This window comes from Gorilla gorilla, chromosome 10 (assembly GCF_029281585.2).
Source record: "Gorilla gorilla gorilla isolate KB3781 chromosome 10, NHGRI_mGorGor1-v2.1_pri, whole genome shotgun sequence".
Taxonomy (NCBI): Eukaryota; Metazoa; Chordata; class Mammalia; order Primates; family Hominidae; genus Gorilla; species Gorilla gorilla.
Genome location: NC_073234.2, coordinates 132,116,777 through 132,142,565, shown reverse-complemented (window position 1 = coordinate 132,142,565; position 25,789 = coordinate 132,116,777). Strand labels below are relative to the sequence as shown.

General features: G+C 44.4%; 1 protein-coding gene across 4 annotated transcripts; it reads left to right on the top strand.

The window, feature by feature from the left end:
• Window positions 1-189: 189 nt before the first annotated feature.
• On the top strand, window positions 190-25,081 carry SPRING1 (SREBF pathway regulator in golgi 1). Of its 4 annotated transcripts, XM_019039353.4 has the most exons (5): window positions 206-478; window positions 15,188-15,344; window positions 17,963-18,114; window positions 18,534-18,647; window positions 20,515-24,915. In XM_019039353.4, exons 1-5 carry the CDS (start codon window positions 368-370, stop codon window positions 20,596-20,598), a joined length of 618 nt encoding a protein of 205 aa, XP_018894898.1. In that variant the 5' UTR covers window positions 206-367; the 3' UTR covers window positions 20,599-24,915. The 4 variants fall into 4 exon arrangements, with proteins under 4 accessions (XP_018894899.1, XP_030856840.1, XP_018894898.1 ...); XM_019039354.4 differs by lacking the exon at window positions 15,188-15,344 and having other exon boundaries at window positions 190-478; window positions 20,515-25,081; XM_031000979.3 differs by lacking the exons at window positions 15,188-15,344; window positions 17,963-18,114 and having other exon boundaries at window positions 230-478; window positions 20,515-25,081.
• Window positions 25,082-25,789: the final 708 nt, after the last annotated feature.

Sequence of the window (25,789 nt, the reverse complement as noted above, 5' to 3'; positions counted from 1 at the left end):
TATTGGGTGGTTTCTTGGCGTCGCCGGGTCCGGCGCTAGGACCCGGGCACAGCTACGCCCGCCGCACTCACGCGATTGCCCGCCCCCTTTCCCGGCATTTAACCAATAGGAGGCCGCCGTTCCGTAGGGACCAATGGTGAGGAGATCTTGCGCGACTAGCCCTTGTCGCTGCGGAGCGGAGGCGGGCCGTAGGGCGGGGTCACGTGGGGCTGCGCGCAAGGCTGCCGGGAGCAGACTGGGCCGCGGGCCGCGGGGCCGGCGCCCGCCTGGAGGGATGCGGCTGCCGGGCGCGTAGGGGCCATGCCGCCCGGGACCCGGGCCTGCCGCGTTCCGCGCCCCGGCCGCCGCGCCCCACGTCCGCGCCGGGATGGTGAACCTGGCGGCCATGGTGTGGCGCCGGCTTCTGCGGAAGAGGTGGGTGCTCGCCCTGGTCTTCGGGCTGTCGCTCGTCTACTTCCTCAGCAGCACCTTCAAGCAGGTCAGTGGCCGCCCTTCCCCTCCTCCCCTTCCCTTCTTCCTTCCTTCCTCCCCCTTACTTTACTTTCTCCTTCCTTCCTTCGTTACCTTCTTCCTTTTTTCCTTCCTCCCTGTCTTCCTACCCCTTCCCTTCCTTTCTCCCCTTCCCTTCCTTCCTCCTTCCTTCCCTTCCTACCTCCCCTCCTTCCTTACCTTCCTCCTTCCTTCCCCTCTTCCTGCCTCCCTTCCTTCCTTACCTTCCTCCTCCTTCCTTCCCCTTCCCTTTCTTCTTTCCTCCCCTTTTTCCTCTCCCTTCCCTTCCGTCTTTCTTCCTTCCCTTCCTCCTTCCGTCCTCCTCCTTTCTGTCCCTCTCTCCCTTCCTTCTTCCTTTACTCCCTTTCTTCCCTGACATCCTCTTTCCTCACTTCGTTCTTCCTTCCCTTCCTTCTTTCTTCCCTAATTCCTTCCATTCTCCCTTCCTCCGTTCCTTTCCTTCTTCCTCCCCTTTCTCCGTTCCTCCCTCCTTCCTTCCTTCCTCCCCTTCTCCTTCCATCCTCCTTCCTTTTGTCCCTCTTTCTCCCTTCCTCCCTTCTTCCTCTTTCCTCACTTCGTTCTTCCTCCTTCCTTCCCTTCCTCTTTTTCCTTACTCCTCGCGTTTGTCCGACCTCCCGACTTCTGCAGCGGCGCCGCCGGGGCGTCCGAGGGTGGGGAGAGGTGCGCATTCCTGTCCCGGTCTCAGCACGGGTGAGGGACCTGCCCACCGCCTTGGTCCCTGCAGCGGGAAGGGGTTGCTAGGCCAGGGCAGAGCTGGGACTAGAACCCCGAGTTGAGGACCCTTCAGCGGTGGGGACTGCTTTTATGAACACCTCCCTGCTTTTCACCTGCCCGGTCCAGAGCTAAGAGAGGGCGTGCATTTGCTCGCTTCATCCTCGCAGCAAGCTGGGAGAGGTGAGGTTCCCAGTATTACAGTGGGGGAAACCAAGACATAGGCGAGGGTCGGCCAGCCCTCGCATGGGTGCCCTTTGTTTAATTTGGGGGCTCTGTGTCCTCCTGGGTGACTCAAAAGGACCCACAGTTCCTTTTATGCTTTTTGTGCATAACTTGATTGGTAGAATTCCACCCCTCCAACACACTGCGCCCTTTCATTTTTCTTCCATGTGAGAATTTCTGGGAGAAACAGCAAGGAGCACGGGTGGGGAAATCTTACCCAAAGCATTAATAAGTTTGTCTAGAAGAGGTTGAGTGCTTAGTTGTGTAGAAAGGGTGGTTACACCCCAGGGTGCACCCAGGATAACGGGTTATGCTGTTGTCCTGACATGGTTATAAAAAGCTCTCCTTTTTACTCTCAAAGCTCAAGTGTGTAAATAAAATATATAAATGAATAGAACATTGATAAAACTATGTGGTCACTCTACGTTTAGTGGATTGGCAGGGGAGCTGTGAAAAGGGAAGAATAGGGAATTGTACGTGACCTGCCACCTTAGGCAAACAGAGAGGCTGAGTGTTGTAAGTCCCTTTTATGGGCCGGGATGTCTGGGCAATCATGTGAACTACCAGACTTCTGTGACTTGTGTTTTCTGCCACCTCAGACACCTCCTCACAGTCGCGTGTTGTCCCTTCTCTGTCTTGTGACCCCTGAGTGGTGGGGTGCGCCAGGACTCCGTCCTCTGCCTTCCTCTCTATCTGACTCAGGTGATCTCTGGGCCATTGTTTAAATACTCAGGTGATCTCTGGAGGTATGCTGTTGATGCCAGTAGTTGATAACAACAGCCTAGATCTGTCCAGAAGTCCCCAAATTCTTATATCCAATTGCCTAGTTGATATCTTTTTTTTTTCAATTTTTTTTTATTGTGGTAAAATACGACGTAAAATTTCCCATCTTTTTTTTTTTTTTTTTTTTTTTAAAGACTGAGTTTTGCTCTTGTTGCCCAGGCTGGAGTGCAGTGGGGTGACCTCAACTCACCACAGCCTCCACCTCCCGGGTTCAAATGATTCTCCTGCCTCAGCCTTCTTAAGTAGCTGGGATTACAGGCATGCGCCACCATGCCCAGCTAATTTTGTATTTTTAGTAGAAACGGGGTTTCTCCATGTTGGTCATGGCTGGTCTTGAACTCCCGACCTCAGGTGATCCACCCACCTCAGCCTCCCAAAGTGCTGGGATTACAGGTGTGAGCCACCACGCCTGGCCAGAATTTCCCATCTTAACCTTTTTTAACATGGAGTCTCACTCTGTTACCCAGGCTGGAGTGTAGTGGCATGATCTCGGCTCACTGCAACCTCTACCTCTCGGGTTCAAGCAGTTCTCCCTGCCTTAGTCTCCTGAGTAGCTGGGATTACAGGCATGCGCCACCACACCTGACTAATTTTTGTATTTTTAATAGAGACAGGGTTTTGCCATGTTGGCCAGGCTGGTCTCGAACTCCTGACCTCAAGTGATCCACCTGCCTCGGCCTCCCAAAGTGCTGGGATTACAGGTGTCAGCCACCATGCCCGGCCCCATCTTAACCATTTTTAAAGTGTGCAGTTCAGTGGTATTAAATACATCCTTAACGCTGTGCGACCATCACCACCATCCATCCCCACAACGCTTGTAGAAACTGAAACTTAATATTCATTTAACAATAACTCTTCATCTCTCCCTTTCCCCAGCCCCCGACAACCACCCTCCTACTTTCTAGTTGACGTTGAATGTGTTCGTGTTTGGACCAACAGAACTCTTGATTCTCTGCCAGCACTTGTTCCTCCCCGAGTCTTCCCAGTCTCGCTCAGTGGCATTACTGTTCACCAGGTATTAAAGCCACTTCATTCTTTTTTTCTCCTCTCAGTCCCTATATCCACAATATTGGCTCTGCCTCCAGAGTGTATCCTGAATCTGCTCATTTCTTCAGAGTGTCACTGCTGTCACTCTAGGCCAAGCCACTGGCATCTCTCGTCTGGACCACTCCAGTAGCCCAGCTGCAAGTCTCTGCTTCCATTCTTGTCTTCTTCTCTTCCCAGCAGTAGGGGTGATAATCTTTAAAAAGATGGGATCATCATGGCATTTCCCCAGGTAAAATTCTCAGATAAAACTCTGGATTGTCTTCCAGGATCTCTGCATGGTTGAATCTTTTTTTGTCATTTCAGGTCAGACTGTTACTGTTTCAGACCATACCTGGTGACACGGTGTAAATTACTTCAATTCCTTGCTCATAAACCTGCTTTATTTTCTTTGTGGTAGGCATCACAAACTGAACATTTCTTGTTCATTTACTTGCTTATCTGTCTTGCCTCACTCTCTCTTTTAAGACTATAATATTCTTGAGAACAGAGACCTTGTCTGTCTTGTTCATAGACTCTCCAGCCCCTAGGATACTGCCAGCCACTTCATGGGAATCCAAATATTGATTGAACAAACAAGTGAGTCTTTTTAACTGGGATGAATGTTTCTTTTCAGTCTGGCATACTTCTGCTGACCTTTCACCTCTTGGCTCAGGTGCTGTCCACTCTGTCACCTTCCCTGCAACCACCTTTTCACTACCCTGATACATCATCTTCATTTTAAGATTATAGTCATGCATCGCTCAAGATTCTGAAAAATGCATCTTTAGGTGATTTTGCTACACCCCTGGGCTATGTGGCATAGCCTATTGCTCCTAGGCTCTAAGCCTGTACAGCATGTGACTGTACTGAATACTGTAGGTGATTGCAACACAATGGGAGGTATTTGTGGATCTAAATAGATCTAAACATAGAAAAGGTACAATAAAAATACTGTATAAAAGATATAAAATGGGCTGGGTGCGATGGCTCACGCCTGTAATCCTAGCAGTTTGGGAGTCTGAGGCAGGCAGATCACTTGAGGTCAGGAGTTCGAGACCAGCCTGGCCAACAAGGCAAAACCCCATCTCTACTAAAAATATAAAAATTAGCCAGGTGTGGTGGCACACGCCTGTAATCCCAGCTATGCAGGAGGCTGAGGCAGGAGAGTCGCTTGAACCTGGGAGGTGGAGGTTGCAGTGAGCCGAGATCACGCCACTGCACTCCAGCCTGGGCAACAGAGTGAGACTGTGTTTCAAAAAATATAAGAGTAAAAATGGTACGCCCATAAAGAACACTTACCGTGAGTGGAGCTTGCGGGACTGGAAGTTGTTGCGGATGAGTCAGTGAGTGAGTGGTGAGTGAACTCGTGAAGGCCTAGCACATTACCGTGTACTACTGTCAGCTGTCCACACAGGGCCACACTACATTGATTTGAAGATTATTCTTTAATAATAAGTTAACATTGGCTTACTGTAATGTTTTTATTTTATAAACTAATTTTTTTTAACTTTTTGGCTGTGTTTAACACTTAGCTGAAAACACAAACATTGTAAAGCTGTACAAAAATATTTTTCTTATTTATATCCTTATTCTATATGCTTTTTTTCCTGTTTTTCTATTTTGTTTTATTACTTTTTAAACTTCTTTGTTAAAAAGTAAGATGAGGCTGGGCACAGTGGCTCATGCCTGTAATTCCCAGCACTTTGGGAGGGCCGAAGTGGGCAGATCACGAGGTCAGGAGATTGAGATCATCCTGGCTAACACGGTGAAACCCTGTCTGTACTGAAAATACAAAAAATTAACCAGGCTTGGTGGCACGCGCCTGTAGTCCCAGCTACTCGGGAGGCTGAGGCAGGAGAATCGCTTGAACCCAGGAGGCGGAGGTTGCAGTGAGCCGAGATCGCACCAGTGCACTCCAGCGTGGGTGACAGAGACTCCGTCTCAAAAAAGAAAAAAACTAAGACGAGCACACACGTTAGCCTAGGCCTTCACATGGTCAGGATCACCAGTATCCCTGTCTCCCCCTCCACATCCTGCCTTCTTCTGTGTCCTTCAGTAACACTTAAAATGCTTTTTTCAGATAACCTTACAGATTTATTCCCCATCTTTATTACTGTGCTGTATATTTCCCTGACTAGTGGTTGAAGATGAACATCTTACTGGTTTTGGTAATTTGACTGTTCTGCATCTGAAGTGGCCTTATCATGTCCTTTGACCATTTTACTATTGGATGTCTCTGTCACTTTCTAGGAATTCCTTGTGCTTAGGGCTACTGTTTCTTTGTGATGGCTCAGGCTGGGACTCTGATTCAGGGCCACCTGATTTTAAAGCCCACACTCTCAATTTGTAACCATCATGATAGAGATGAAATGGGTAACATGCAACCTTGGTTTTGCTTGCATGGTTTTTATTGTTTTCTTGTTTTGTTTTGTTTTGTTTGTTTTTTGAGATGGGGTCTCACTCTGTCACCCAGGCTGGAGTGCAGTGATGCGATCTCAGGTCACTGCAACCGCCTCCTCCCAGGTTCAAGTGATTCTCCTGCTTCAGCCTCCTGAGTAGCTGGGATTATAGGCGTGCATCACCATGCCTGGCTAATTTTGTATTTTTAGTAGAGACGGGGTTTCGCCATGTTGGCCAGGCTGGTCTCGAACTCCTGACCTCAGATGATCTGCCCGCCTCGGCCTCCCAAAGTGCTGGGATTACAGGCGTGAGCCAGTGCATCCAGCCTTTTGTATTTTTAGTAGAGATGGGGTTTTACTAGGTTGCTCAGGCTGGTATTGAACCCCCGAGCTTAAGCAGTCCACCTGCCTCGGCCTCCCAAAGTGCTGGGATTACAGGTGTGAGCCACTGTGCCTGGCCGGTATTTTTAAAAAGGGATTAAAAATGTATGAGATTTTATATAAATCCTTTCTTCTGGCTTCTCTTGAAATACCAGGATACTTGTCAGCACTGGGTCTATGTCTGCTCCAGCAGCAGTTGGGGAACTAACTGAGCCAAGCTGCAGTCCTTTAGATCTTGGGATCTGCCCTCCACTGGACCACTCAGTGACTCATTATGTCCTTGCCTGATCTCCTGGGGTAGTAGTTAGCAGGGTTGTTCACAAGGAGTTGGTCATCCTCCTCTGGGCGCATGGTGGGATTGGCTCCCACCCTTTTGGAAGGAGGGTGGCTGTGTGGCCTGCATTGGCTTATACAGTGTGAACTGTCACTTGCAGGCAGAAGCCGTGGTGACCGTGGAGGCCATGTGCTGAGAGGGGTTCTCATTCAGCCTGAGGGACTAGGATGAGCAGAACCCCTCGGCTTACCCATGTTAGACTTGTAGCGTGAGCAAGAAACAATCTTCTGTGAAGCCACTGAGGCTTAGGGTTTTTTTTAAACTTGGTTTTGTTTATTTGTTTGTTTTTGGTACAGGGTCTTGCTCTGTCATCCAGGCTGGGGTAAAGTGGCACCGTCATAGCTCTTTGCAGCCTCGAATTCCTAGGCTCAAGGGATCCTTCCACTTCAGCCTCTCAAGTAGTTGGGACTACAGGCGTGGGCAACCACACCCAGCTAATTAATTAATTTATTTTTTTGGTAGATATGGGCCCTCATTATTTTTTCCAGGCTGGTGTCCAACTCCTGGGTTTAAGCAATGGCCTGGCTCAGCCTCCCAGAGTGCTGAAATCATAGGCATGAGCTACTGCACCCGGCCTTTAGTTTTTTATAATAACCTAACCCACTGGGTTCCAAAATGTGGTCTGTGGACCCCAGAGGGTCCCTGAGACTCTTTCAGGGGGATCTGCAAGGCCAGAATTCTTTTCAGAATAACGACAAAATGTTATTTGCTTTTTTCACCTTGTTGACACTTCTACTGATGGTGCAGAAGTCATGGGGGGTCAAGCCAGTACCTTAGCAAGGGTCAAAGCAGCGGCAGCAGACTGTGCTACTAGTTGTCGTATTCTTCACGGCCATACTTGTAGTTTTTTTAAAAAGTACTAATTTCACTTAATAAAGCAGTCAAAATTATTACTTTTGCTAAATTTTGATCCCCAAGTACATATCTTTCCTGTAGAATGAAATGGGAAATATGCCTAACAGTACGTTCTGCTTACAGAAATATGATGGGTGTCTTGAGGAAGAGCTTTGGCAATTGAGCTGCAAGCTTAAGTAGCCACTTTTTGTCATGGAACACTATTTTTTCTTGAAAGAACAACTGATACACTAGTTATTCAGATTTGGGTATTTGGTAGACATTTTCTTGAAAACGAAGTGAGCTTGTTACTTTACAGAAAACATCTGACATTATTTGCCAATGATAATATTTAAGCTTTCAAGTGAAAATTAGAATTTTGGAAAATGCATATCTGCTCCGCTTAGCTTGTAACTTTCTAACACCTAAAGATTAAATCCCTGGTGATATTAACAAATGTGATTTTTTTAGTATTGTATAATGAAAATGTGTCAATTAGAAGATCTGCGTAAGATCTGTTCAATGTGCAAGACAGACTCATGGATTTGAACAGTTTATGAAAAATTCATTGATATGGTTTCAGATGCCACATTGTGCTGAAGGAACTGGGTTTTTTGGTAAGTTTTATTGAGATATAATTCACATATCATACAGTTCACCCATTTAAAGTATGTAACGCTGGTTTGTAGTATATTCACAGGCTGGGCATGATGGCTCAGGCTGTAATCCCAGCACTTTGGGAGGCTGAGACGGGTGGATCACCTGAGGTCAGGAGTTTCAGACCAGTCTGGCCAACATGGTGAAACCCTGTTTCTACTAAAAATATAAAAATTAGTTGGGTGTGGTGGCGGGTGCCTGTAATCCCAGCTACTCGGGAGGCTGAGTCAGGAGAATCACTTGAACCTGAGGTGGAAGTTGCATTGAGCCAGGATCCACCACTGTACTTCAGCCTGGGTGACAGAGCAAGACTCTGTCCCAAAAAAAAATTAAAAAGTAAAAATAAGGCTGGGCGTGGTGGCTCACGCCTGTAATCCCAGCACTTTGGGAGGCCGAGGCGGGTGGATCATGAGATCAGGAGATCGAGACCATCCTGGCTAACACGGTGAAACCCCGTCTCTACTAAAAATACAAAAAGTTAGCCGGGCGTGGTGGTGGGTGCCTGTAGTCCCAGCTATTCGGGAGGCTGAGGCAGGAGAATGGCATGAACCTGGGAGGCGGAGCTTGCAGTGAGCCGAGATTTGCGCCACTGCACTCCAGCCTGGGCGACAGAGCGAGACTCTGTCTCAAAAAATAAATAAATAAATAAATAAAAATAAAAACAAAAAAAAAGTAGTATATTCACAAACCAGTAGTTTTAAAACATTTTCATCATCATCTTCCCCCTGCCCCTCAGTCCTAAGCAATCAGTAATCTACTTTGTTTCTATAGTTTTGCCTATTTTAGATATTTCATATAATTGGCATTCTATAATATGTGGTCTTTTTTGATTGGCATTTGCATTTAGCATAATGTTTTCAAAGTTCATCCATGTCCTAGCATGTATTAGCACTTCATTTTTATGTCCGAATAATATTCCATCGTGTGCATCTGTCACATTTTGTTTATTCATTCTTTGTTGAGAGACATTTGGGTTGTTTCCACCTTTTAGTTATTATGAATAACGCTGTTGCAGACATTCATTTACAAGTTTTCATGTGGACATGTTTTAATTTCTCTTGGTATATTCCTAGGAGTGGCATTACTGGGTCGGATGGTAAATCTGTGTTAAACTTTTTGAGGAACTGCACAACTGTTTTCCAAACTGGCTGCACTGTGTGCAGTGAACTTTTAGGAACCTGCAGTTGTCAAATTCTGGTGTAGTATTTAGTGTCAAGTATGCTTTAGTATTATCCATAATTTTCTGCAAAAGTTGTTAAAGTAGTCCTCCCTTTTCCAACTACACATTTGTGTGGAATAGATTTTCTTGGTCTGTTCCAACCTAGACAATATATTGTGACAGATATTGAATATAGAGGTCACTTCGGAGATTCAGCTGTCTTCCATTGAGGGAGACATTAAAAAGGTTTGCAGAAATATAAAAACATTGCCCCTCTCCTTACTATTTTTTTAAGTGTTTTTTCACAAAAAACTCATGTACCGAATTCATTGTTGTTATTTTTAAATGAATAAAAACGATCTAAAATAAACATTTTAAGGATTTATGTTTTAATTTTCAATATGGTAAGCATCAATAGCCATAACTCACATAAACCCACATATTGAGGTCCTCAGTAATTTTTAAGATTAGAAAGGGTTCCAGGACCAAAGGCTTTTGAGCCCCGCTGTCCTGGGTGCTCCGGCAGAGGCGCTCCTGCATGCGTCTGACTTGGCCGCCCCTGCTCAGCTGGCCTCAGTTTGGGTGGTCTTCCACTCCCTAGCTGTGGGCCTTGAGGGAGTTGGGGTTCTTCCTCTGTAAAATGGAGATGGTGAGATGGAGTGTACGGGTCCAGGGTGTGTACCGTTGATTGAGAAGACGCTATGAACACTGTGAAGCTCCCCGTGCCCCTTAGCTCCGCTGCGGTGAGACTGGAAACTCATGGCGCAGATGCGGCAGCTTTTGCCTGGAGAATAGATGATTATCCTCTCTGCTGCTTTGAATTCCTCTTTTCTTTGGTTTTCATGTTAATTAATGCTATGGGGGATAACTTAAATTGTAGAGATGGGAGGCAGAAGAAATCAGTGATGATGGTGGGGATGCCATTGAGGGGAGGGTTGGGAATGGTGAATGGTACCAGGTTTCTTGGGTGCATTTATTTAACAAATAACACCAACTGTGTGCCAGGCACTGTTCTGCTGGATGGCAGAGACAGAGTGGGCAAAGCAGATGACGTCTCTCCCCTCCAAGAGCCTATATTCCACTAGCGGGTAAGGAGGAGAGATAGTAAATAAGCAAAATGATTTCAGATCATGATGTATGTTACGAAGAAAACAAAACAGGATGACATGATCTAGTGGCAGGGCGGGCCTAACTATGCGAGGCATTTGACCTGAGATTAAACAAGTTCCCATCTTGGGAGTCAGAAGGGTCCTTAGAGTTCCTCTCGTGTAACCAGATGTTCTCGTACGTGTTCAAGTGGTGCAGCTCCTGAAAATCTCAGGGCTGTTTGCATAACTCCTTGAAAATATACGAACATGTTCAGCCTTAAAGGAGCTAAGTGTGTAAATTGGTGCCAAGTTAGATACTGTCTAGAGTGAAGTATATATCATATAATATGAGACTTGCTAATTTGGTGGGGATTTTTTTGTTTTGCACTGATTATTAAGAGAGATATATACATATATATTGCAGAACGTTTGTGTCGTATTGCACAGGGTAGAGGAGGGGAACAGTTACCCATAATCTCACTAACCAGAGGCATCCACTGTTCATATTTGGGCATATTTTCTTCCTGCCATTTTTCATCCTTCTTGTTTGTATAGTTGAGGCATACTGTTTCTTCATTTAACATATAAGCATTTCCCTATCTTTAAAAGCTCTTTGGAAATAGGATTTTTATAACTAAAAATTTCCATTATCAGGCTGCATTTAGCAATTTCCCAAATACTAGACATTTGGAGTACCCTCTGGCCTTTCTCCCCCTCCCCTCTTTTTTTGAGGTTCATAAGAGTGCCTTATGTTTCTGTGCTTTACTGCTTACATGGGACATTTATCTCACTTGACCTGTGATAACTCCTGAAAAGTACACAGCACAGTTATGAATACAGCCCTTCTGAAGTCAGACACAAAGCAACGCATTAGTAATCACAGTGTGTTTCTGTAGCTCTTTACAATTAGGAAGAAAGCCCTCATGTACTTTTGGCTCCTGCTCTTCTCTTTGTACCTAGTGCACCCCATGTGGACATGTGTCACAGCATCTGCAGTGCCTGATCGCACTGATATATGGAGGTACCCCTTTCTCAACAGCTCTGAGGCTCTTCGAATACAGAACCAGACTGCCGTTCATCTCTGCATCCTTAGCATTCTGTAAGAACTAGATACCTTTGAATGAATTTCGAATGAAAAAATATAAATATGAAAAAAAGCTTAAAATTGAGACAACCTAATAGAGTAGGTGAAACAGTTCAGGAGAGGTAGAAAGCTCCCTATCCTGTGAAGGAATGTCCTCAGCACCCTTTGCAAGACTGGGCCTTCAAAAAAGCAAACATTGCTAAGTCATTTTTGCCACATGCTTTCACTGTCCTTTTGGCAAGGTCTTGAATATTCGTGTTTGGAAACGCGTTGAAGTGCTGGGAGAATTGCTTTCCTGTTTACCAGGAATGTCATGATGTGGCAGGGGTCCTTCTGGGATGCACTTGACCGTGAACTCTTGTTTTCTTTCGGAAGAACAACAGGATAGCGTGGGAGTAATGTTAAGAGCACTTTTAACCTTGTCGTAAAATCCAGTTTACTGTACTTTGACCAAGCTCTTAATAGTCTTTATGGCTATTAATTTATCTAGGGTAGCATTTGCAGCTCAGTTTAGTTTGCACATAGCTTGATGATGCAGTTAACTGATAGGGTCCCAGTAGAGCAGAAGAGTATGAATTTCCAGGTAGTTAAGCAGCATGCACCTAAGTGATTTGTCCCATACTCCCAAGGCTCCTGCACCTAGCTCCTCTTCTTGCAATAACTGAGGAATACAGATGTTGTTTTTGTATAACCGCCCCCCCCGCCCCGCCCGTTCCTGCTAATACCAGTTCTTTCTTTGCAAAGAAACAAAAGGGAGGGGGCAGAATAGAAATTAAAGCCAGCTTGAAAGACGGTAAATTAAAGAACAAAATCCGCTACTGGTGGGGTTGTGGTCAAATTGTAAACACTGTTATTTAAATGCTGGTACTATTACAGTTGGTAGATATAATGTGGGACATTATTTGGCACTACATAGCATTTTACTACAAGTTATTCAAGAGAATTGTTTTAAAAGCTCCACATTTTATTGCAGTATTATCTATGATAACAAAAACCTGGGCCTAATATTGATCTATAGAGAATGTGTTTACTAAACGATGGCACATCAACATGATGGATTATTAGATGGCCTTGAAAATGTGATTATCAAGATAATGTAGGGACTTGGAAATGTTTTACTATCCAATTAGTGTCAAGAAGAGCTGAATGCAAAACATCCTAATTTGTATAAATGTTGAGGTCAAAAGCTGGAAGTTAATATGCAAAAAGAAATAGAATTTATTTAAGTTGATGGGATTATGGACAATTTTTGCCTTTAATGTTGGTAATCGTGTTTTTAAAACAATTTTTTGAATAATTATAGATTTACAGAAAAGTTCTTTTTTTTTTTTTTGAGACGGAGTCTCACTTTGTCGCCCAGGCTGGAGTGCAGTGGTGCAATCTTGGCTCACTGCAAGCTCCGCCTCCCGGGTTCATGCCATTCTCCTGCCTCAGCCTCCTGAGTAGCTGGGACTACAGGCGCCCGCCACCATGCCCATCTAATTTTTTTGTATTTTTAGTAGAGACGGGGTTTCACTGTGTTAGCCAGGATGGTCTCGATCTCCTGACCTCGTGATCCGCCCGCCTCGGCCTCCCAACGTGTTGGGATTACAGGCGTGAGCCACGGCGCCCGGCCAGAAAAGTTCTAAGTATAATAGAAAGTTCTACAGAATCTTTACTTAATTTCCTTCTGTTATTAATAATCCTGTTTTTAATGTTATCACTTTATTTTAAATTAAAAAGAACATTCCCAAGATGATTAAAGATAATTTTAATAACCACATATGTCCCTCCCATGTTAGTAGTCTGTAGTATAGTAGTTCCCCCTTATCTGTTCTGAGACCCTCAGTGGATGCCTGAAACTGCGGCTAGTACCAAACCCTATCCATACTGTTTTTCCACCTCGTAACTGAGTGACTACTAAGTGACTAACATGGATATGCTGGATAAAGGAATGATGCACAGCCCGGGCGGGACGGTATGGGATGGCGTGAGGTTGCACCATGCTACTTAGAACGGTGCTCAATTTAAAACTTAGGAACTGTTTACTTCTGCAGTTTTTTATTTAATATTTTTGGACCACGGTTAACTGCGAGTAACTGTTAAACTTCAGAAAGTAAAACCATGGGTAAGAGAGACTACTGTATATCTTTCCATACCATTATCTTAGCTCTTATAAACCTATATGTGCATATTATCATAATTATTATCATAATATGTGTGATAGGCACATTATTCTGCAACTTGCTTTTTCCCTTGATAATACACTGTAGTCATGCAGTGGTCTGCAACCCTGTCTATGTATTAAAATCATCTAGGTACTTTAAAAATACTGATTCCCAGGTCTTCACAGATTTTCCTGCCCATAGGTGGGCTTAGGAATCAGAATTTGTTTTTATGCTCCCTACATTAATCTAATGTGCAAAAGTCAGTTTGTAGAGCTGCTACTCTAGTTAAATAGCTATCAGTCGTATCTCAGTTTGATTGTAACAGTATTGTTATACCAGTGTTCATTCAGTCATTTCTCTGTTATTGGGGTTTCAGGGGTTTTGTTTGTTTGTTTTTGAGATGGAGTTTTGCTCTTGTCACCCAGGCTGGAGTGCAGTGGTGTGATCTCGGCTCACTGCAACCTTTACCTTCTGGGTTCATGCAATTCTACCATCACGCCCGGCTAATTTTTGTATTTTTAGTAGAGATGGGGTTTCACCATGTTGGCCAGGCTGGTCTTGAACTCCTGACCTTAGGTGATCCACCGGCCTCGGCCTCCCAAAGTGCTGGGATTACAGGCATGAGCCACCATGCCCGGCAGGTTTCAGGTTTTTTATACCATCGAAACGATCGTGTAGTAAACATCCCTGTATTTCCCTATACATTGGTGTTTTCCACAGGACAGAGCTGCGTCTTTCCTGGGCCAAAGTGTATGTAGATATATATTTTTAAAATACAAATAGATGTTCCCAGATTACTTTCCTAGATAAATTTTAGTAACGATAAAGATCTTTACCATTTTTTAAGTATATAAGCTTCTTCATCAAATTTTCAAGATTAGTCCCTTTTGCTTAAAAAGCGACACGTGACAGGTTATTTTTAAAGGTAGAAGCCACAGAACTCCGTTAGAATAGTGAGTGTTTCAAGTCCATCATTGTTTTATTATCCAGTAGTCCACTGAAGCGTTCAGAAGAGGCCGTCTCAAGCTCGGCTTGTTTTCTAGCACTTAGGCAGCTTCCTCTTTAGTTTTTTTTAACAGTATAGAAAAGATTATAACAGTATAGAAAACAGTATAGAAAAGGCAGTTTTGTAAGCTGGCTCCTATCGGACATAGCTTCAAGACCAGAACAGATGATCTTCAACTCTTGACTCCAGGGCAACTCTTCCAATTGCTTGTCCGGGTAGAGGGCTGGCCGGCCTGGGTGTGTTCCGTAGTGGGTTACATACTCAGTGGTCCTTCACAGAAGAAATTCACAAGTTGACATGCTTCATTTTGCTCCTAAAATCAACGTCCTAATTCACGTTTTCCCAAACATCTTCCACCAAAGTACCTGTAACTGCAAATGAAAGGGATTTTGTGCTCTAGATGTCTGAGATGAGAGTCACGAAAGTTTCTTCTGCTCTTTAAAAAGTGTATTCACATTTTAAGTTCTGTTCCACAATGTATTTGTTTTAATATGAAAAATATTTTAAATTACTTGCCATCAGAAAGAAAAAGCCCAAAACTTTTCCCTTCCAATTTTTTCATAAAATTAACACTTTTATACACATTGATGATGTGCATGCCATCCAGGAGCCACGCATGTAAGTATGCCAGTTTTCAAGCATAGCACTAGCTTATTACTTTTTCCTACAGGTTTATTTTATGACTTTGGCTCAGGCTTTGCTTGTACCAGGAGAGTGCAGATTCCGGTAGTGTAAGCCTTTTATAGTATTTCTGTCCTCTTACTGTAGTTTCTGTGAAAAACTGGTGAAATTGTAAGAAAGGATACTGGATACTTAACCTTCTCACTTATGGTTTCTTTGCAGGAGGAGAGGGCAGTGAGAGATAGGAATCTCCTCCAGGTTCATGACCATAATCAGCCCATCCCGTGGAAAGTGCAGTTTAACTTGGGCAATAGCAGTCGTCCGAGCAATCAGTGCCGCAACTCCATTCAAGGGAAGCACCTCATCACGGATGAACTCGGTGAGGCTGGCTTCCCTTCCTCTCCAGGCGGTCAGGAGCGTAGGCTGGTTGGGCCATTCATAGGGTTTTTGTTTGAATAGGGATTCCTCTGCAACACATTTTCTCTCCTCGCTCATCTCCAACATTCCCCAGGTTTTTGTCTTCTATACCCTACTCATCATTCAAGGTTCCCTTCAACATCAGAGAAGCTTGTTTTGATAACTCTAACTCTTAAAAGTTCTTTCTGCCTACAACTTACAACATGAGCACTATGTGACACATCAGTCCCCAGGCCCCTTCTGACAATCTCTCCCCAGCCTCACTATTTCCCCATCTTGCCAATCTTTTTTTCTCATCTCGAGGGTGAACTCTATAGGATAAGAGCTCAGTTTGCCTTCTTGGTAACCTGAGTAAAATTCACATTGTGTTGACACTCAAGAAATGTACTTGTTGACTGACCAGAATGCATTCCCAACTCAGCAGTGATGCCAGTGACAAGCTATATTTTTCAGATCACATTGAAAAAGCAAATCATATTGAAAATAATGTGGGTTTTGTTTTTTAATAAGCAGAGTGAAGTTTAGCAAAAGGAAGTTACTTCCATAAGATGACATAGTCAGTAGGCAGACATTGACTTGGAGTTCAGGGCTTCTTACAGGATGTGTGACATTCAGTGAGAAAACATGAACTCTTACACTCTCACTTTAATGTTTTAGTGCTGGGTTGTGAGCACAGTTTGTCATCTTTTATCATAGCTAGTGAAAGAATATTCTTTTGATTAATTTGGGTGAGACAGAGACTCTTGGACTCTTTGAGTAAAAAATTCCAGGAGTGAAGGAATCAATCAATTAATAAAAATCCAAGAGCTATAGGTTTTATTTTTCTCCATGAATATGGGTGAAGTAAGTAGTTTAGTAAAGAAAGCATGTAAGAACTTATGCTTCTTAGCAAGCAGATGCCGCTGTGAATATTGCCGGGGTAACACATTATTAAATAAGATCATTTGCATTTACAAACTTTTCAAAGGCTGGAAGTTAATTTTCAAGGCAATAGCAACACAGTATGAGGTTGTGATCTCGCAGGACTCCTTGTTGGAGATAACGTTTGAGTTAGTAGATGTCTGATACAAGATGAGAGTTCTTGATGAGCTTGCTTTCACCAAGCTAGAAAGAGCTGCATTTCAAGGCTGAATACTGTAAGTTGGCAGTGGGGAAAAAAAAGGATACCTGAGATGCTGACACTTACAAGATGAAAAGTAAAAGGCAGAAAGAGAATTTCAACTGGCAGAGTTTAGGTTACATTATATACAGTTGCTATGTGTTTATTATTTTGAGCAGAATTTTGAGGAAAATGCTAACTAACTTAATTACATTTTGTGTTTGTTTCTAGTCCCTGAAAAGAAAATGAGTAGAAATAGGAAGAATCCCAAGAAACATTTACTATAGCATTAGAATCATCCTCTCTTAATTTAGAAGACAGAATAACATAAACAACAACTACCACAAAAGGCACCGATTACCAAGTATCTGGAACCCGGTTCTCTATAGACTGCATTTGCCCAAGTCTTAAGTGAGGGCTCTTTTAGTTTCTTTGTTACCGTTGTTCTACTGGTGCCTCCTGCTTTTGAACAGACTTTGTTTTCTAAAGTAGTTTCTGAAAACAACCTTATACTTCAGCAAGTCTCCTTCTCTGAGGATGAAGAAGCTGGGGTGTTTGGAATGCAGTGATGTGGGGAGCAGCTGATCTGCACCTGTGGGCCTGAACGTGCAGCTGGGAGCTCATGTGTGCACCTGGGACTTTCCTCGGGGCCAGTGGTGGCCCTTGTGGACCTATCCTTACATTTTTCTGTCCCATTCCCAGAAGGATGTAGAGAAATGTCTGTTTAGCAGCTCTGAACAATACATCAGCTTTTGTAAGAAGATTTTTTCTCTAAAGTTGGCCGTGAATGGGCTGGGTTGGAAGGGGCATGTGTATATAGATGATGAGATTTATAAGAAGTTGAGCGGGGGATTAAGAGGTTTGTTTCTTTCTTGAGTGTTAGAGAATTGCATTCCCAAAGGCCAAAGGGTGATTGAGTCCGTGGCACGTACACGTACAAATCAGTTTATAAGGGTTAGATGTGAATATTTCTATTTTTGTAATCTCCAAATTAGTCAGTATGCAGCGAGCATCTGAAAGATATTTGTAAAGAGTGGTTTGTTTGTTAAATCTAGAAGGACCTCACTTTTGTGAATCAGTGCCTCGGTTTTTTTCTGTTTTAAACTTTTTGTTCAAAAAAGAATGACATTTTTCTTCAAGCACAGATTGAGACGTTGGCTTGCATAGGTTAGAATAGGAGAACGTAGCTGTAGCTTGACCTGGTGATGAAATCAAACATGTGCCAGCCGACTAAACAGTAGGTGTAGGTAGGTTCCGACGTGTAGCCTGGCGATAACGGGAGTGCCTGCTTCCTGGAAACAACTGCCTGAGGAAAGTAAGCCCCACTCACATTATGTCCAGTTTCCAGCTCTCTGGTGCTTAGGATGATGCCCCAGACTCCAGCTTCTGTCTGTGTACTTTCACTGCTGCTTCATGGTCATCCCTGGTAGGGAGGTGGCAAGGCTGCTGGTTTTATGCTAAGGTTGGTCTCTGACTTTCAGGCTACGTTTGCGAGAGGAAGGATTTGCTGGTAAATGGCTGCTGTAACGTCAACGTCCCTAGCACGAAGCAGTACTGCTGTGATGGCTGCTGGCCCAACGGCTGCTGCAGCGCCTATGAGTACTGTGTCTCCTGCTGCCTGCAGCCCAACAAGGTATGGGAAGTTGATCCTGGTTCTGCGGCTCCTTTTTTCTTTCGGCCTCTGTTTTATGATGAGCATTAGGCTCTTCATGTGAGGTTCCTCTGAAAATAAAACTTAGAAAGGAGCTTTGTAGATGTCAGAAATTGCTGCACAATAGCTTTTATCTAAGGAAAGGAGGTGGTTCCCAGTTGCTTGAATGGTTCTTTTGCAGAATGGATCATTGTATTGCTAATCACATATCTAACGAATAAGATACCCAGGGTGTTTTGGCATGCACGTGTGTGCACGCGTGTGTCCTTTCCCCTCCCTCCTTTTCTCCTCCTCTTCCCCCCTTCCCTGTATCAGCATTCTCTTAGTTTAGGAGAGATAGCCAAGGTCACCTTGTGCTGGCTTAGGTAATTTATTACAGGCACTAACTTTTGTTTCCATAGCAACTTCTCCTGGAGCGCTTCCTCAACCGGGCAGCTGTGGCATTCCAGAACCTCTTCATGGCAGTCGAAGATCACTTTGAGTTGTGCCTGGCCAAATGCAGGACCTCATCTCAGGTCAGAAGCTGTGATGTCTCTAGCTGTGGGATGGCAGCTGACGGGTTAGAAGGAAACTAGAAAATACACACTGTCGATCCTTTTGGTGGGGTGGTAAGGGAGAAGAGACTCGAAGCCGTGTCACGCTTTGTTTGGTGTGATGATAGTATTTAAAATGTCAACGTGAGATTTATACAAGTTAGGGGAGGTGAAGCATTTATATTAAATCAAGGTCTAATCAACTGGCATCTCTTCTATGTGGTTGGTACATTTGTTCCTTAAGTGGAAGCTTAAAATTATTTTTAAGTCTGGTGGAGTCCTAATAGTCAGCTTCTAAGAGAAGGTCCTCCTCCCTGTCTTTGAAATTTGACTAAGGCTTTCCAGTAACCACTTGTTTAGAGTAAGTAGCAATTTGTTCTGGGATGGAGTCGCTGTTTATTTTAGGATTCAAGGGGATGAGGCAGGTGAATGTTTAAAAATACACGAATAAATCTGTAGGCTGTCAGGCTCTCAATACATATTAGCGTGCTGTCATTAAATGCTTCGCTCTTTGGGCATTAAATATTATTGCACCTGCTGCTGAAAGCGTCTGAAAGTCTTTTGCCTTTTCATCACTGTCTCCTCGGCTCTCAGCTATTGTGGTTGGGCAGTTGTCGTAGCTCTCTTTGTAAAATCACCAGACGTGTTTATTATACAAGCACACTTCTTCTGGCTCCTATTCATGGTGTCTCTAAGATTTTACTGGCTTCGTCTGAGATAACGGACTCATTTGTCATTCTCCAAAGCTCTTGTACCCTTTGCCAGATTTCTGTAGTCCACCTTTTGATTTTATGCCCCTTCTCATGTCTCTGGTTTGTTCTGCGAGCATTCAGTATCATTGGGTAAATGTTTCAGGGATTATAATGAGCATTTGAAAACATTAAGAAATTCCTGATGGTCTTGTTTTGCTTGAAGAGCTTTCCACTTGAATGAGCTTTAAAGGAAATGAGGAGGAAGGCTGAACACATGACTCATTTTGATTCAGATTCTCTCTCATTCTGAGAAACGCTAGAAAAGGCGAAGTATTTTCTTTCCTTCACTGATAAAACCCAGGAATTAGTTCCAGTCTTCAGTGAAGCTACTATACTTTAGGACTTGGTCTTTTTTACCATAAAAAGATTTCCCAATTGCCATTTGATTTGTTTTGATAAAAGTATCCCAAGAAAGAGAAGATTTGGCTATATGTCTGTTAAATTGGATGAATATTTACAAGTTTGTTGCTTAGCATTGGTCTTGGACTAATTAATGAATTCTAGACTAGCCAAAAACCCAAGTTGCTTGTATGAAAACAAATTGCTGAAAAATTAGCCATCAGGAATGATTGTCTGCTTTAAATCACACTTCCAATTTGCTTAGCCAAATGAGGCTTGCATGGTATTGTAGGATTTGGCTCATGCCCCAAATTTTTAGGTACATAAACTTTATGAAAGCAATTTAAAGTGCATCTCCTTAGTGTCTCTGCAGGGTTCCTTACGGGAACTGAGTGAAGCACAGGATCAGGTGCAAAACACCCATTGGATCTTAGACTGTTTCAAGTAATTTGAGGACAAGTAGTTGTCTTGAGTCACCAGGTCACAGCAAAGTTATTTAAAAACTCACTGGTGTACATAAAAAGAAACAGTCCCACAGTGATGTTATGTCCGTGTTCATGCTCTTCATTGGCATTCTGGGTTGAGCATTCTTCTTTGTTCCAGAAAGTGCCCTGGAGCCTTTAGTGACATTTGGAGATGGACTCGGCCAGCCCCCTGCAGGGAGAGTCTGACAGTCCCGATCCACTCTCACTCTTCCGAGAGGGAGGTGTGAAGCTGTGCTCACTCTCACTGCGCTCTTATTTTCCTTTTGCCAACAGAGCGTGCAGCATGAGAACACCTACCGGGACCCCATAGCAAAGTATTGCTATGGAGAAAGCCCGCCCGAGCTCTTCCCCGCTTGACGGGTGCAGCGGACTTGCTCCAGCCTGGGTGAGGAGGCCCTGCCGAAGAACTCGCCTCCTGGGACCGAGCTTCAGCCATCAGGCCAGGCTGCAGGAAGAAGACAAAGGCAGCGTGAGGAAACCTTGGCTTTGACCACTTCTCGTGTTGTCATCTTTGGCTTCGCTCACCACCCGGGCTTACCAGATGGAACTCTTCTGTAAAGCAGCATGGCCCCTCCAGCCAGTCCCATTCGGGAAAGATGAAACCGGAGGCCGGGCTCACGGTGGTGGTGGAGTTCTTGGATGACTCAGCCCTGGGACCTGCACAGGGACCTGTGACTTGTGTTCATCGGGGGCCGGTGTCACTTCCAGTTTTGATCCAGGCCCTTTCACTGTAAAATTATTTATTGGATTCCTTTGGAGTAATGGGAACATTCTAATGTTTTATGTAGGAAAATGCCTTGCCATTCTAGTTGAATATGTTCAAGGAAATTATTTTTGTTGTTGTTCTGTGTTCTCGAGTTTCAGGAGTTAAATCATTCTTCCACCCAGATAAAACATTTTCTCTTTTAGGATGTGAATATTCTCTCTAGGCAGTTATTTTTGTTTGTATTTCGACAGTATCAAGCATAGGCCCTGAACGTGACCTGTTAGCCATATCCTGACGTGTAAAATTATCTAAAAACTCACTCTTCCATTCTAATCTAACTGCAAGATTTCTAACAGTGGGCACCGTGTGCCTGCCCTCAGGTTATTTTCCAGTGGCAGTCGAATGTGCTCATATACCCTATGGAGAGCACTGTTTTAGCAGAAATCTAATTTCTCTTCCTGGAGGAATTTGTTCTCATTTCTTTTGCCACTTAAAATTAACTGTGGGCTACTCAGCCAGGGTACAGTGGGAGCGTCAGGAAGGTCAGAGGCAACCTCCTCCCCTGTTCTATCAATAGAAACTCAATGTTGAGGCAGTTCCTAAACAGACGCACCTCGTAGCTTGCTGTATGTGTTTATTCTTTATTGCTTTCAGCTTTGGGGCTGTAACAGGTACAAATATTTGGTTTCCCTATGATTTATAGAGAAGAAGAAGAAACCCAGCTTTCTATCAGAGCACTGCAAGAGAAGAGTCTTACACCTGCCCTCAGTGGGAGATGAGAATGGTCATTATGACTTACAGAATGCTACACATGTAGGTTGCTGGTGTGTCCTGAATCCACAGGCATAAAGCACTCCCCATTTTTCCTACTGTAACGCAGATCTCCAGCTCAAGGTCTAGAATATTTGATCCTAAGATCAAGACATCATGCCCTTCGAATAGTACTGCTCTTTGTTTTCAGGAGTCACATGAACACACAACTCTCCTATATTCCTTCACGAACCTCAGGATTGAGCAAGGTCTTTGTAATTTTTTTGGTTCACTTTATTGACCTGGGAGCAAGGTGCTAATTCTGTGGTCAGTATTCAACGTTTTTTTCAGTGGAGCTTTTTCTTTGGGCCATATTTGCCTTCCAATACATTCCTGCAATATGTAGTGGTGATTTTCCTTAACTTCCTCCTACTACCTCTTATACTCATCTCCCCAAATTATTTGCCTCCCTTAAATAAGTTTTCCTAGAGGGTAAGCTGGTCAGGCAATTTGAAAAATATTAGATCCCAAGAAATCTATTCCGTTTGCATTGGACTTCTTGGATTCCACGTGTTTGCAGCAGGACTACATCGAACTCTGATGTGCCGGATTGTGGCATGTCTGCATGTCTCATCCACCTATTGTTTTTGGTAACTCAGTTTGGAATTTCAGTGTCTATCTTCCTTGGGTTGACATTGGAATCAGCCTCTCCTTTGAGCTTGTTTTAACTCTTGAGCAACATAACATAGATTTAATGTGAACAGTTTATACCAAAGGGCAGCCTGTGCCTGTTTACGGATCCTCTCTGCCTTTGTACTTGAAGAGCGCATTTTACATTTCCAGTCCTTTCACAGACAGGAGCTCCAACCTTATGATGGAGAATTAAGCTTGCTTGTATTTCCACTTTGTGGATGAGGAACTATGAGAGGTGGAGTGACTTCCTGGGTCCCCGCTGAGACTTAGTGACAGATCCCAGACAAGAACTTCATCTCTGACTCCAGGTCTAGTCCTCTTCCCGCTGTCTCTTGCCAGCTCCAGCCCTCACACCGTGGGCGTCTCCCCTGAGAGCAGATATATTTCAATTGTCCAGGCCAAAAGAGGGGCGAGGCGGCATAAACACCCAAATTAGGTGGAGGATCCAAAGGTCATTTTCATTTGGCTGTGGAATATGTTTTTTGTATTTCAATCAGCTAGGGGTGTGTTCACTGTTTTTGGAAATTCACAGCGCTTGAGCCTCCATAATGAAGCCGGGCTGCAGAGTACCTGGCACGTGCTCCAGGCTCCCAGCTCCCAACCTAGGACCTCTCCCTGCCCTCCACTCTGGTTGGTTTGTGGTTCCCTCGACCGAGGGTTTCTAGAATCAGGGACCTTGTCTAAGTTTTGTTTGCCCAGAGCCCAACGAAGTGTGTGATACACCTTGGGAGTTTAGGAGATCACAAAAGGGATGAAAACACCTTTAGAAAACATTTCATTGGTGGGGCGTGGTGGCTTATGCCTGTAATCCCAGCACTTTGGGAGGCTGAGGCAGGTGGATCACCTGAAGGCAGGAGTTCAGACCAGCCTGACCAATATGGTGAAACCCCATCTATACTAAAAATACAAAAATTAGCCGGGTGTGGGGGGCGTGTGCCTGTTTTTGTGAGACTCTGTCTCAAAAAAAAGAAAAAAATGTTATAAGTGAGTGTTTTCGGCTCAAGGGAATTGAGTCATACGTCGCATCTCCCCCAGTTCTGCATCTTATTTGCTGCGCTTGCTGGAGTTGTAAAGATTGGTCCTAACAGGGAAAGAAACACACAAGAGACTGTGAAAAGGGCTCTGAGACAAGCAAGGACAAAAGAGGGAGGGAAATACCTTCCACAGGGCCCGGGATCTGGCAATGCTAGAGCCTTTTTTTTTTCTTTTTTTTTGCGATGGAGTCTTGCTCTGTTGCTCAGGCTGGAGTGCAATGGCGTGATCTCAGCTCACTGCAACCTCCCCCTCCTGGGTTCAAGCAATTCTCCTGCCTCAGCCTCCTGAGTAGCTGGGATCACAGGCGTACACCACCACACCCAGCTAAGTTTTTGTACTTTTAGTAGAGACGGGGTTTCACCATGTTGGCCAGGCTGGTCACAGACTCCTGACCTCAGATGATCTGCCCGCCTCAGCCTCCGAAAGTGCTGGGATTACAGGCGTGAGCCACTGCGCTCGGCGTGGAGCTGCTATTGATGGGTGAGCTCCACAGCTTTTGCAGAAGCAGAGGATATGACTTGAGAGCAGTGCTGTCACCTCTCAGCATGTCCCCAAGCCCAACTGGGGCCTCCTGGAGATGCCTCAGTCAGCATTGGCCCCAAGGGAATCGTGGGGAACAGTTGCACAATTTGCAAGTTTCTGAGTGCAGCTTTTCCCATCCTTGGGATCAGCAGATAAGTTGTAAACACAGGGAGGTACTCCTTATTGGATATACTTTTCATAGGTAGGACAGAATTCTTTTGGGACTCTAGAGTTGGGAACTACCACTTACTAGCGGCGTGGCTGAGGCAGTCTTCCTCCTCTGTGGCTCAGGCCCTTCATCTGTGAAATGGGGTCACAGCATCTGCCTCTCAGGGTCACTGTGAGGTGTCGATGTGAGCAAGGCCTGAGGCTTGGCAAGAAGTCAATGTCTGCAACTCAGCGGGGAGCAATGGCAGGGGCAGTCAGGGGTCGGCTCGGATAGGGGTGGGTGGGCTCCTGAGGTTGGAAGGGTAGGAATTACAGAGCTCTTGTTACTATTGTTGTTACTGTTTTTAAAGATACGATATTTCAGATAATTCAGGAGCACGTAAGGATGAAACTTAGGATAACCTAAAATCACACAACCTAGAGATAAGCGCATTTTTGTCTTCCCCCATTTTCTAGGCAAAAATGAAAGTACTTCGTCCTCTTGAAAAACAATTCTCTAATGAATATCCTATGTTACATAGAGGCCTGTGTAATGCATTTGTGTGGCCACATGGTGTCAATTTCATGAATATACAATAATATTATTAATTCCCTGCTGAGGACATTAACTGGTTTCCAAGGCTGCTTGTTGTTTTTGCTACTACAAATAATGCATTGATGATAAATACTTCTACATACATGGTTGTATGTTTATCTGAACTATTTTCACCAATATATTCACCTAGTGTGTATGGGAGTGTCCATTTTTGTCATACCCCTGGTAACCCTGTGATATTATTTTTAAACATTTTGCTAATGGATCTCAGTGTTCTTGTTTGAATGTATTTAATTTCCAGCAGAATGAGCCCCATTCCTTACTTTGATTGGCCATTTATCATGTACATATGGTGAAATGCCTATTCGTGACTTAGCCAATGTTGTTTCTTTTTCTTACTGATTACTACAGTACATTTTTAAATGAAAGCAGCCTTTGTCCCCTTCTCTTGTTTTTCAGCCCTGTGTTAGAAACAACTAAGCTCACATATTCACAAACCAACTTTTCCAGTTCATCTAGGGCAGTGGTGCTCAACCAGGGGCAATTTTGCCCCCCAGGGAACATTTGGCAATGTCTGGAGACATTTTTGTCACAGCTGGGGAGGAGGGCAGTACTGTGGGCACTCGTGGAGGGAGGCCAGGGATGGTGCCCAACAGCCCCCACGACACAGAATTACCTGGCTGGAAGTGGGAGCCGGGTGGAGGGAGGGAAGCCCTGCTCTAGGGTCATATCTCCCTGTTAGGCTGAACAGAGGAGCTCCTGGTAGCTGAGTGCTGACTTCATTATTTCCCTGCCCTTGCTTTCTACCCTGCTGAAGTGCTGCTGATTAAATTACCCTGAAATCCCCACAGGACACGTTACTTCCTCACAGGTCTCTACCAGCCCAGCGCTGCCTCAAGGAATGGCATTATTCCTTTGCCACTGTGTCCTCACCGCACTCTTGGACTCCGCCAAATGCAGACACCCTCCTGTCTGCAGAAGGATCTGGAGGGGTAGAACGCCTCCCCTCTATGACGGATTGACTCCCCAGCACCTCACCAGCAGTTCTTTGAATGGAGTGGCTTTGGAGGTGGGAGTTGGGGAAGAAATGTGGGCCTGTCATTACAGGTTCTGTTTAGAAAACTAGTCATTCTACTAAA

Bases quoted from the DNA above. Each gene is read 5' to 3' on its own strand.
- SPRING1 (XM_019039353.4), top strand. From the start codon at position 368: ATGGTGAACCTGGCGGCCATGGTGTGGCGCCGGCTTCTGCGGAAGAGG. The intron at 15,345-17,962 runs GTGAGGCTGGCT...TCTGACTTTCAG, and splicing joins CCTCATCACGGATGAACTCG to GCTACGTTTGCGAGAGGAAG. The intron at 18,648-20,514 runs GTCAGAAGCTGT...TTTTGCCAACAG, and splicing joins AATGCAGGACCTCATCTCAG to AGCGTGCAGCATGAGAACAC.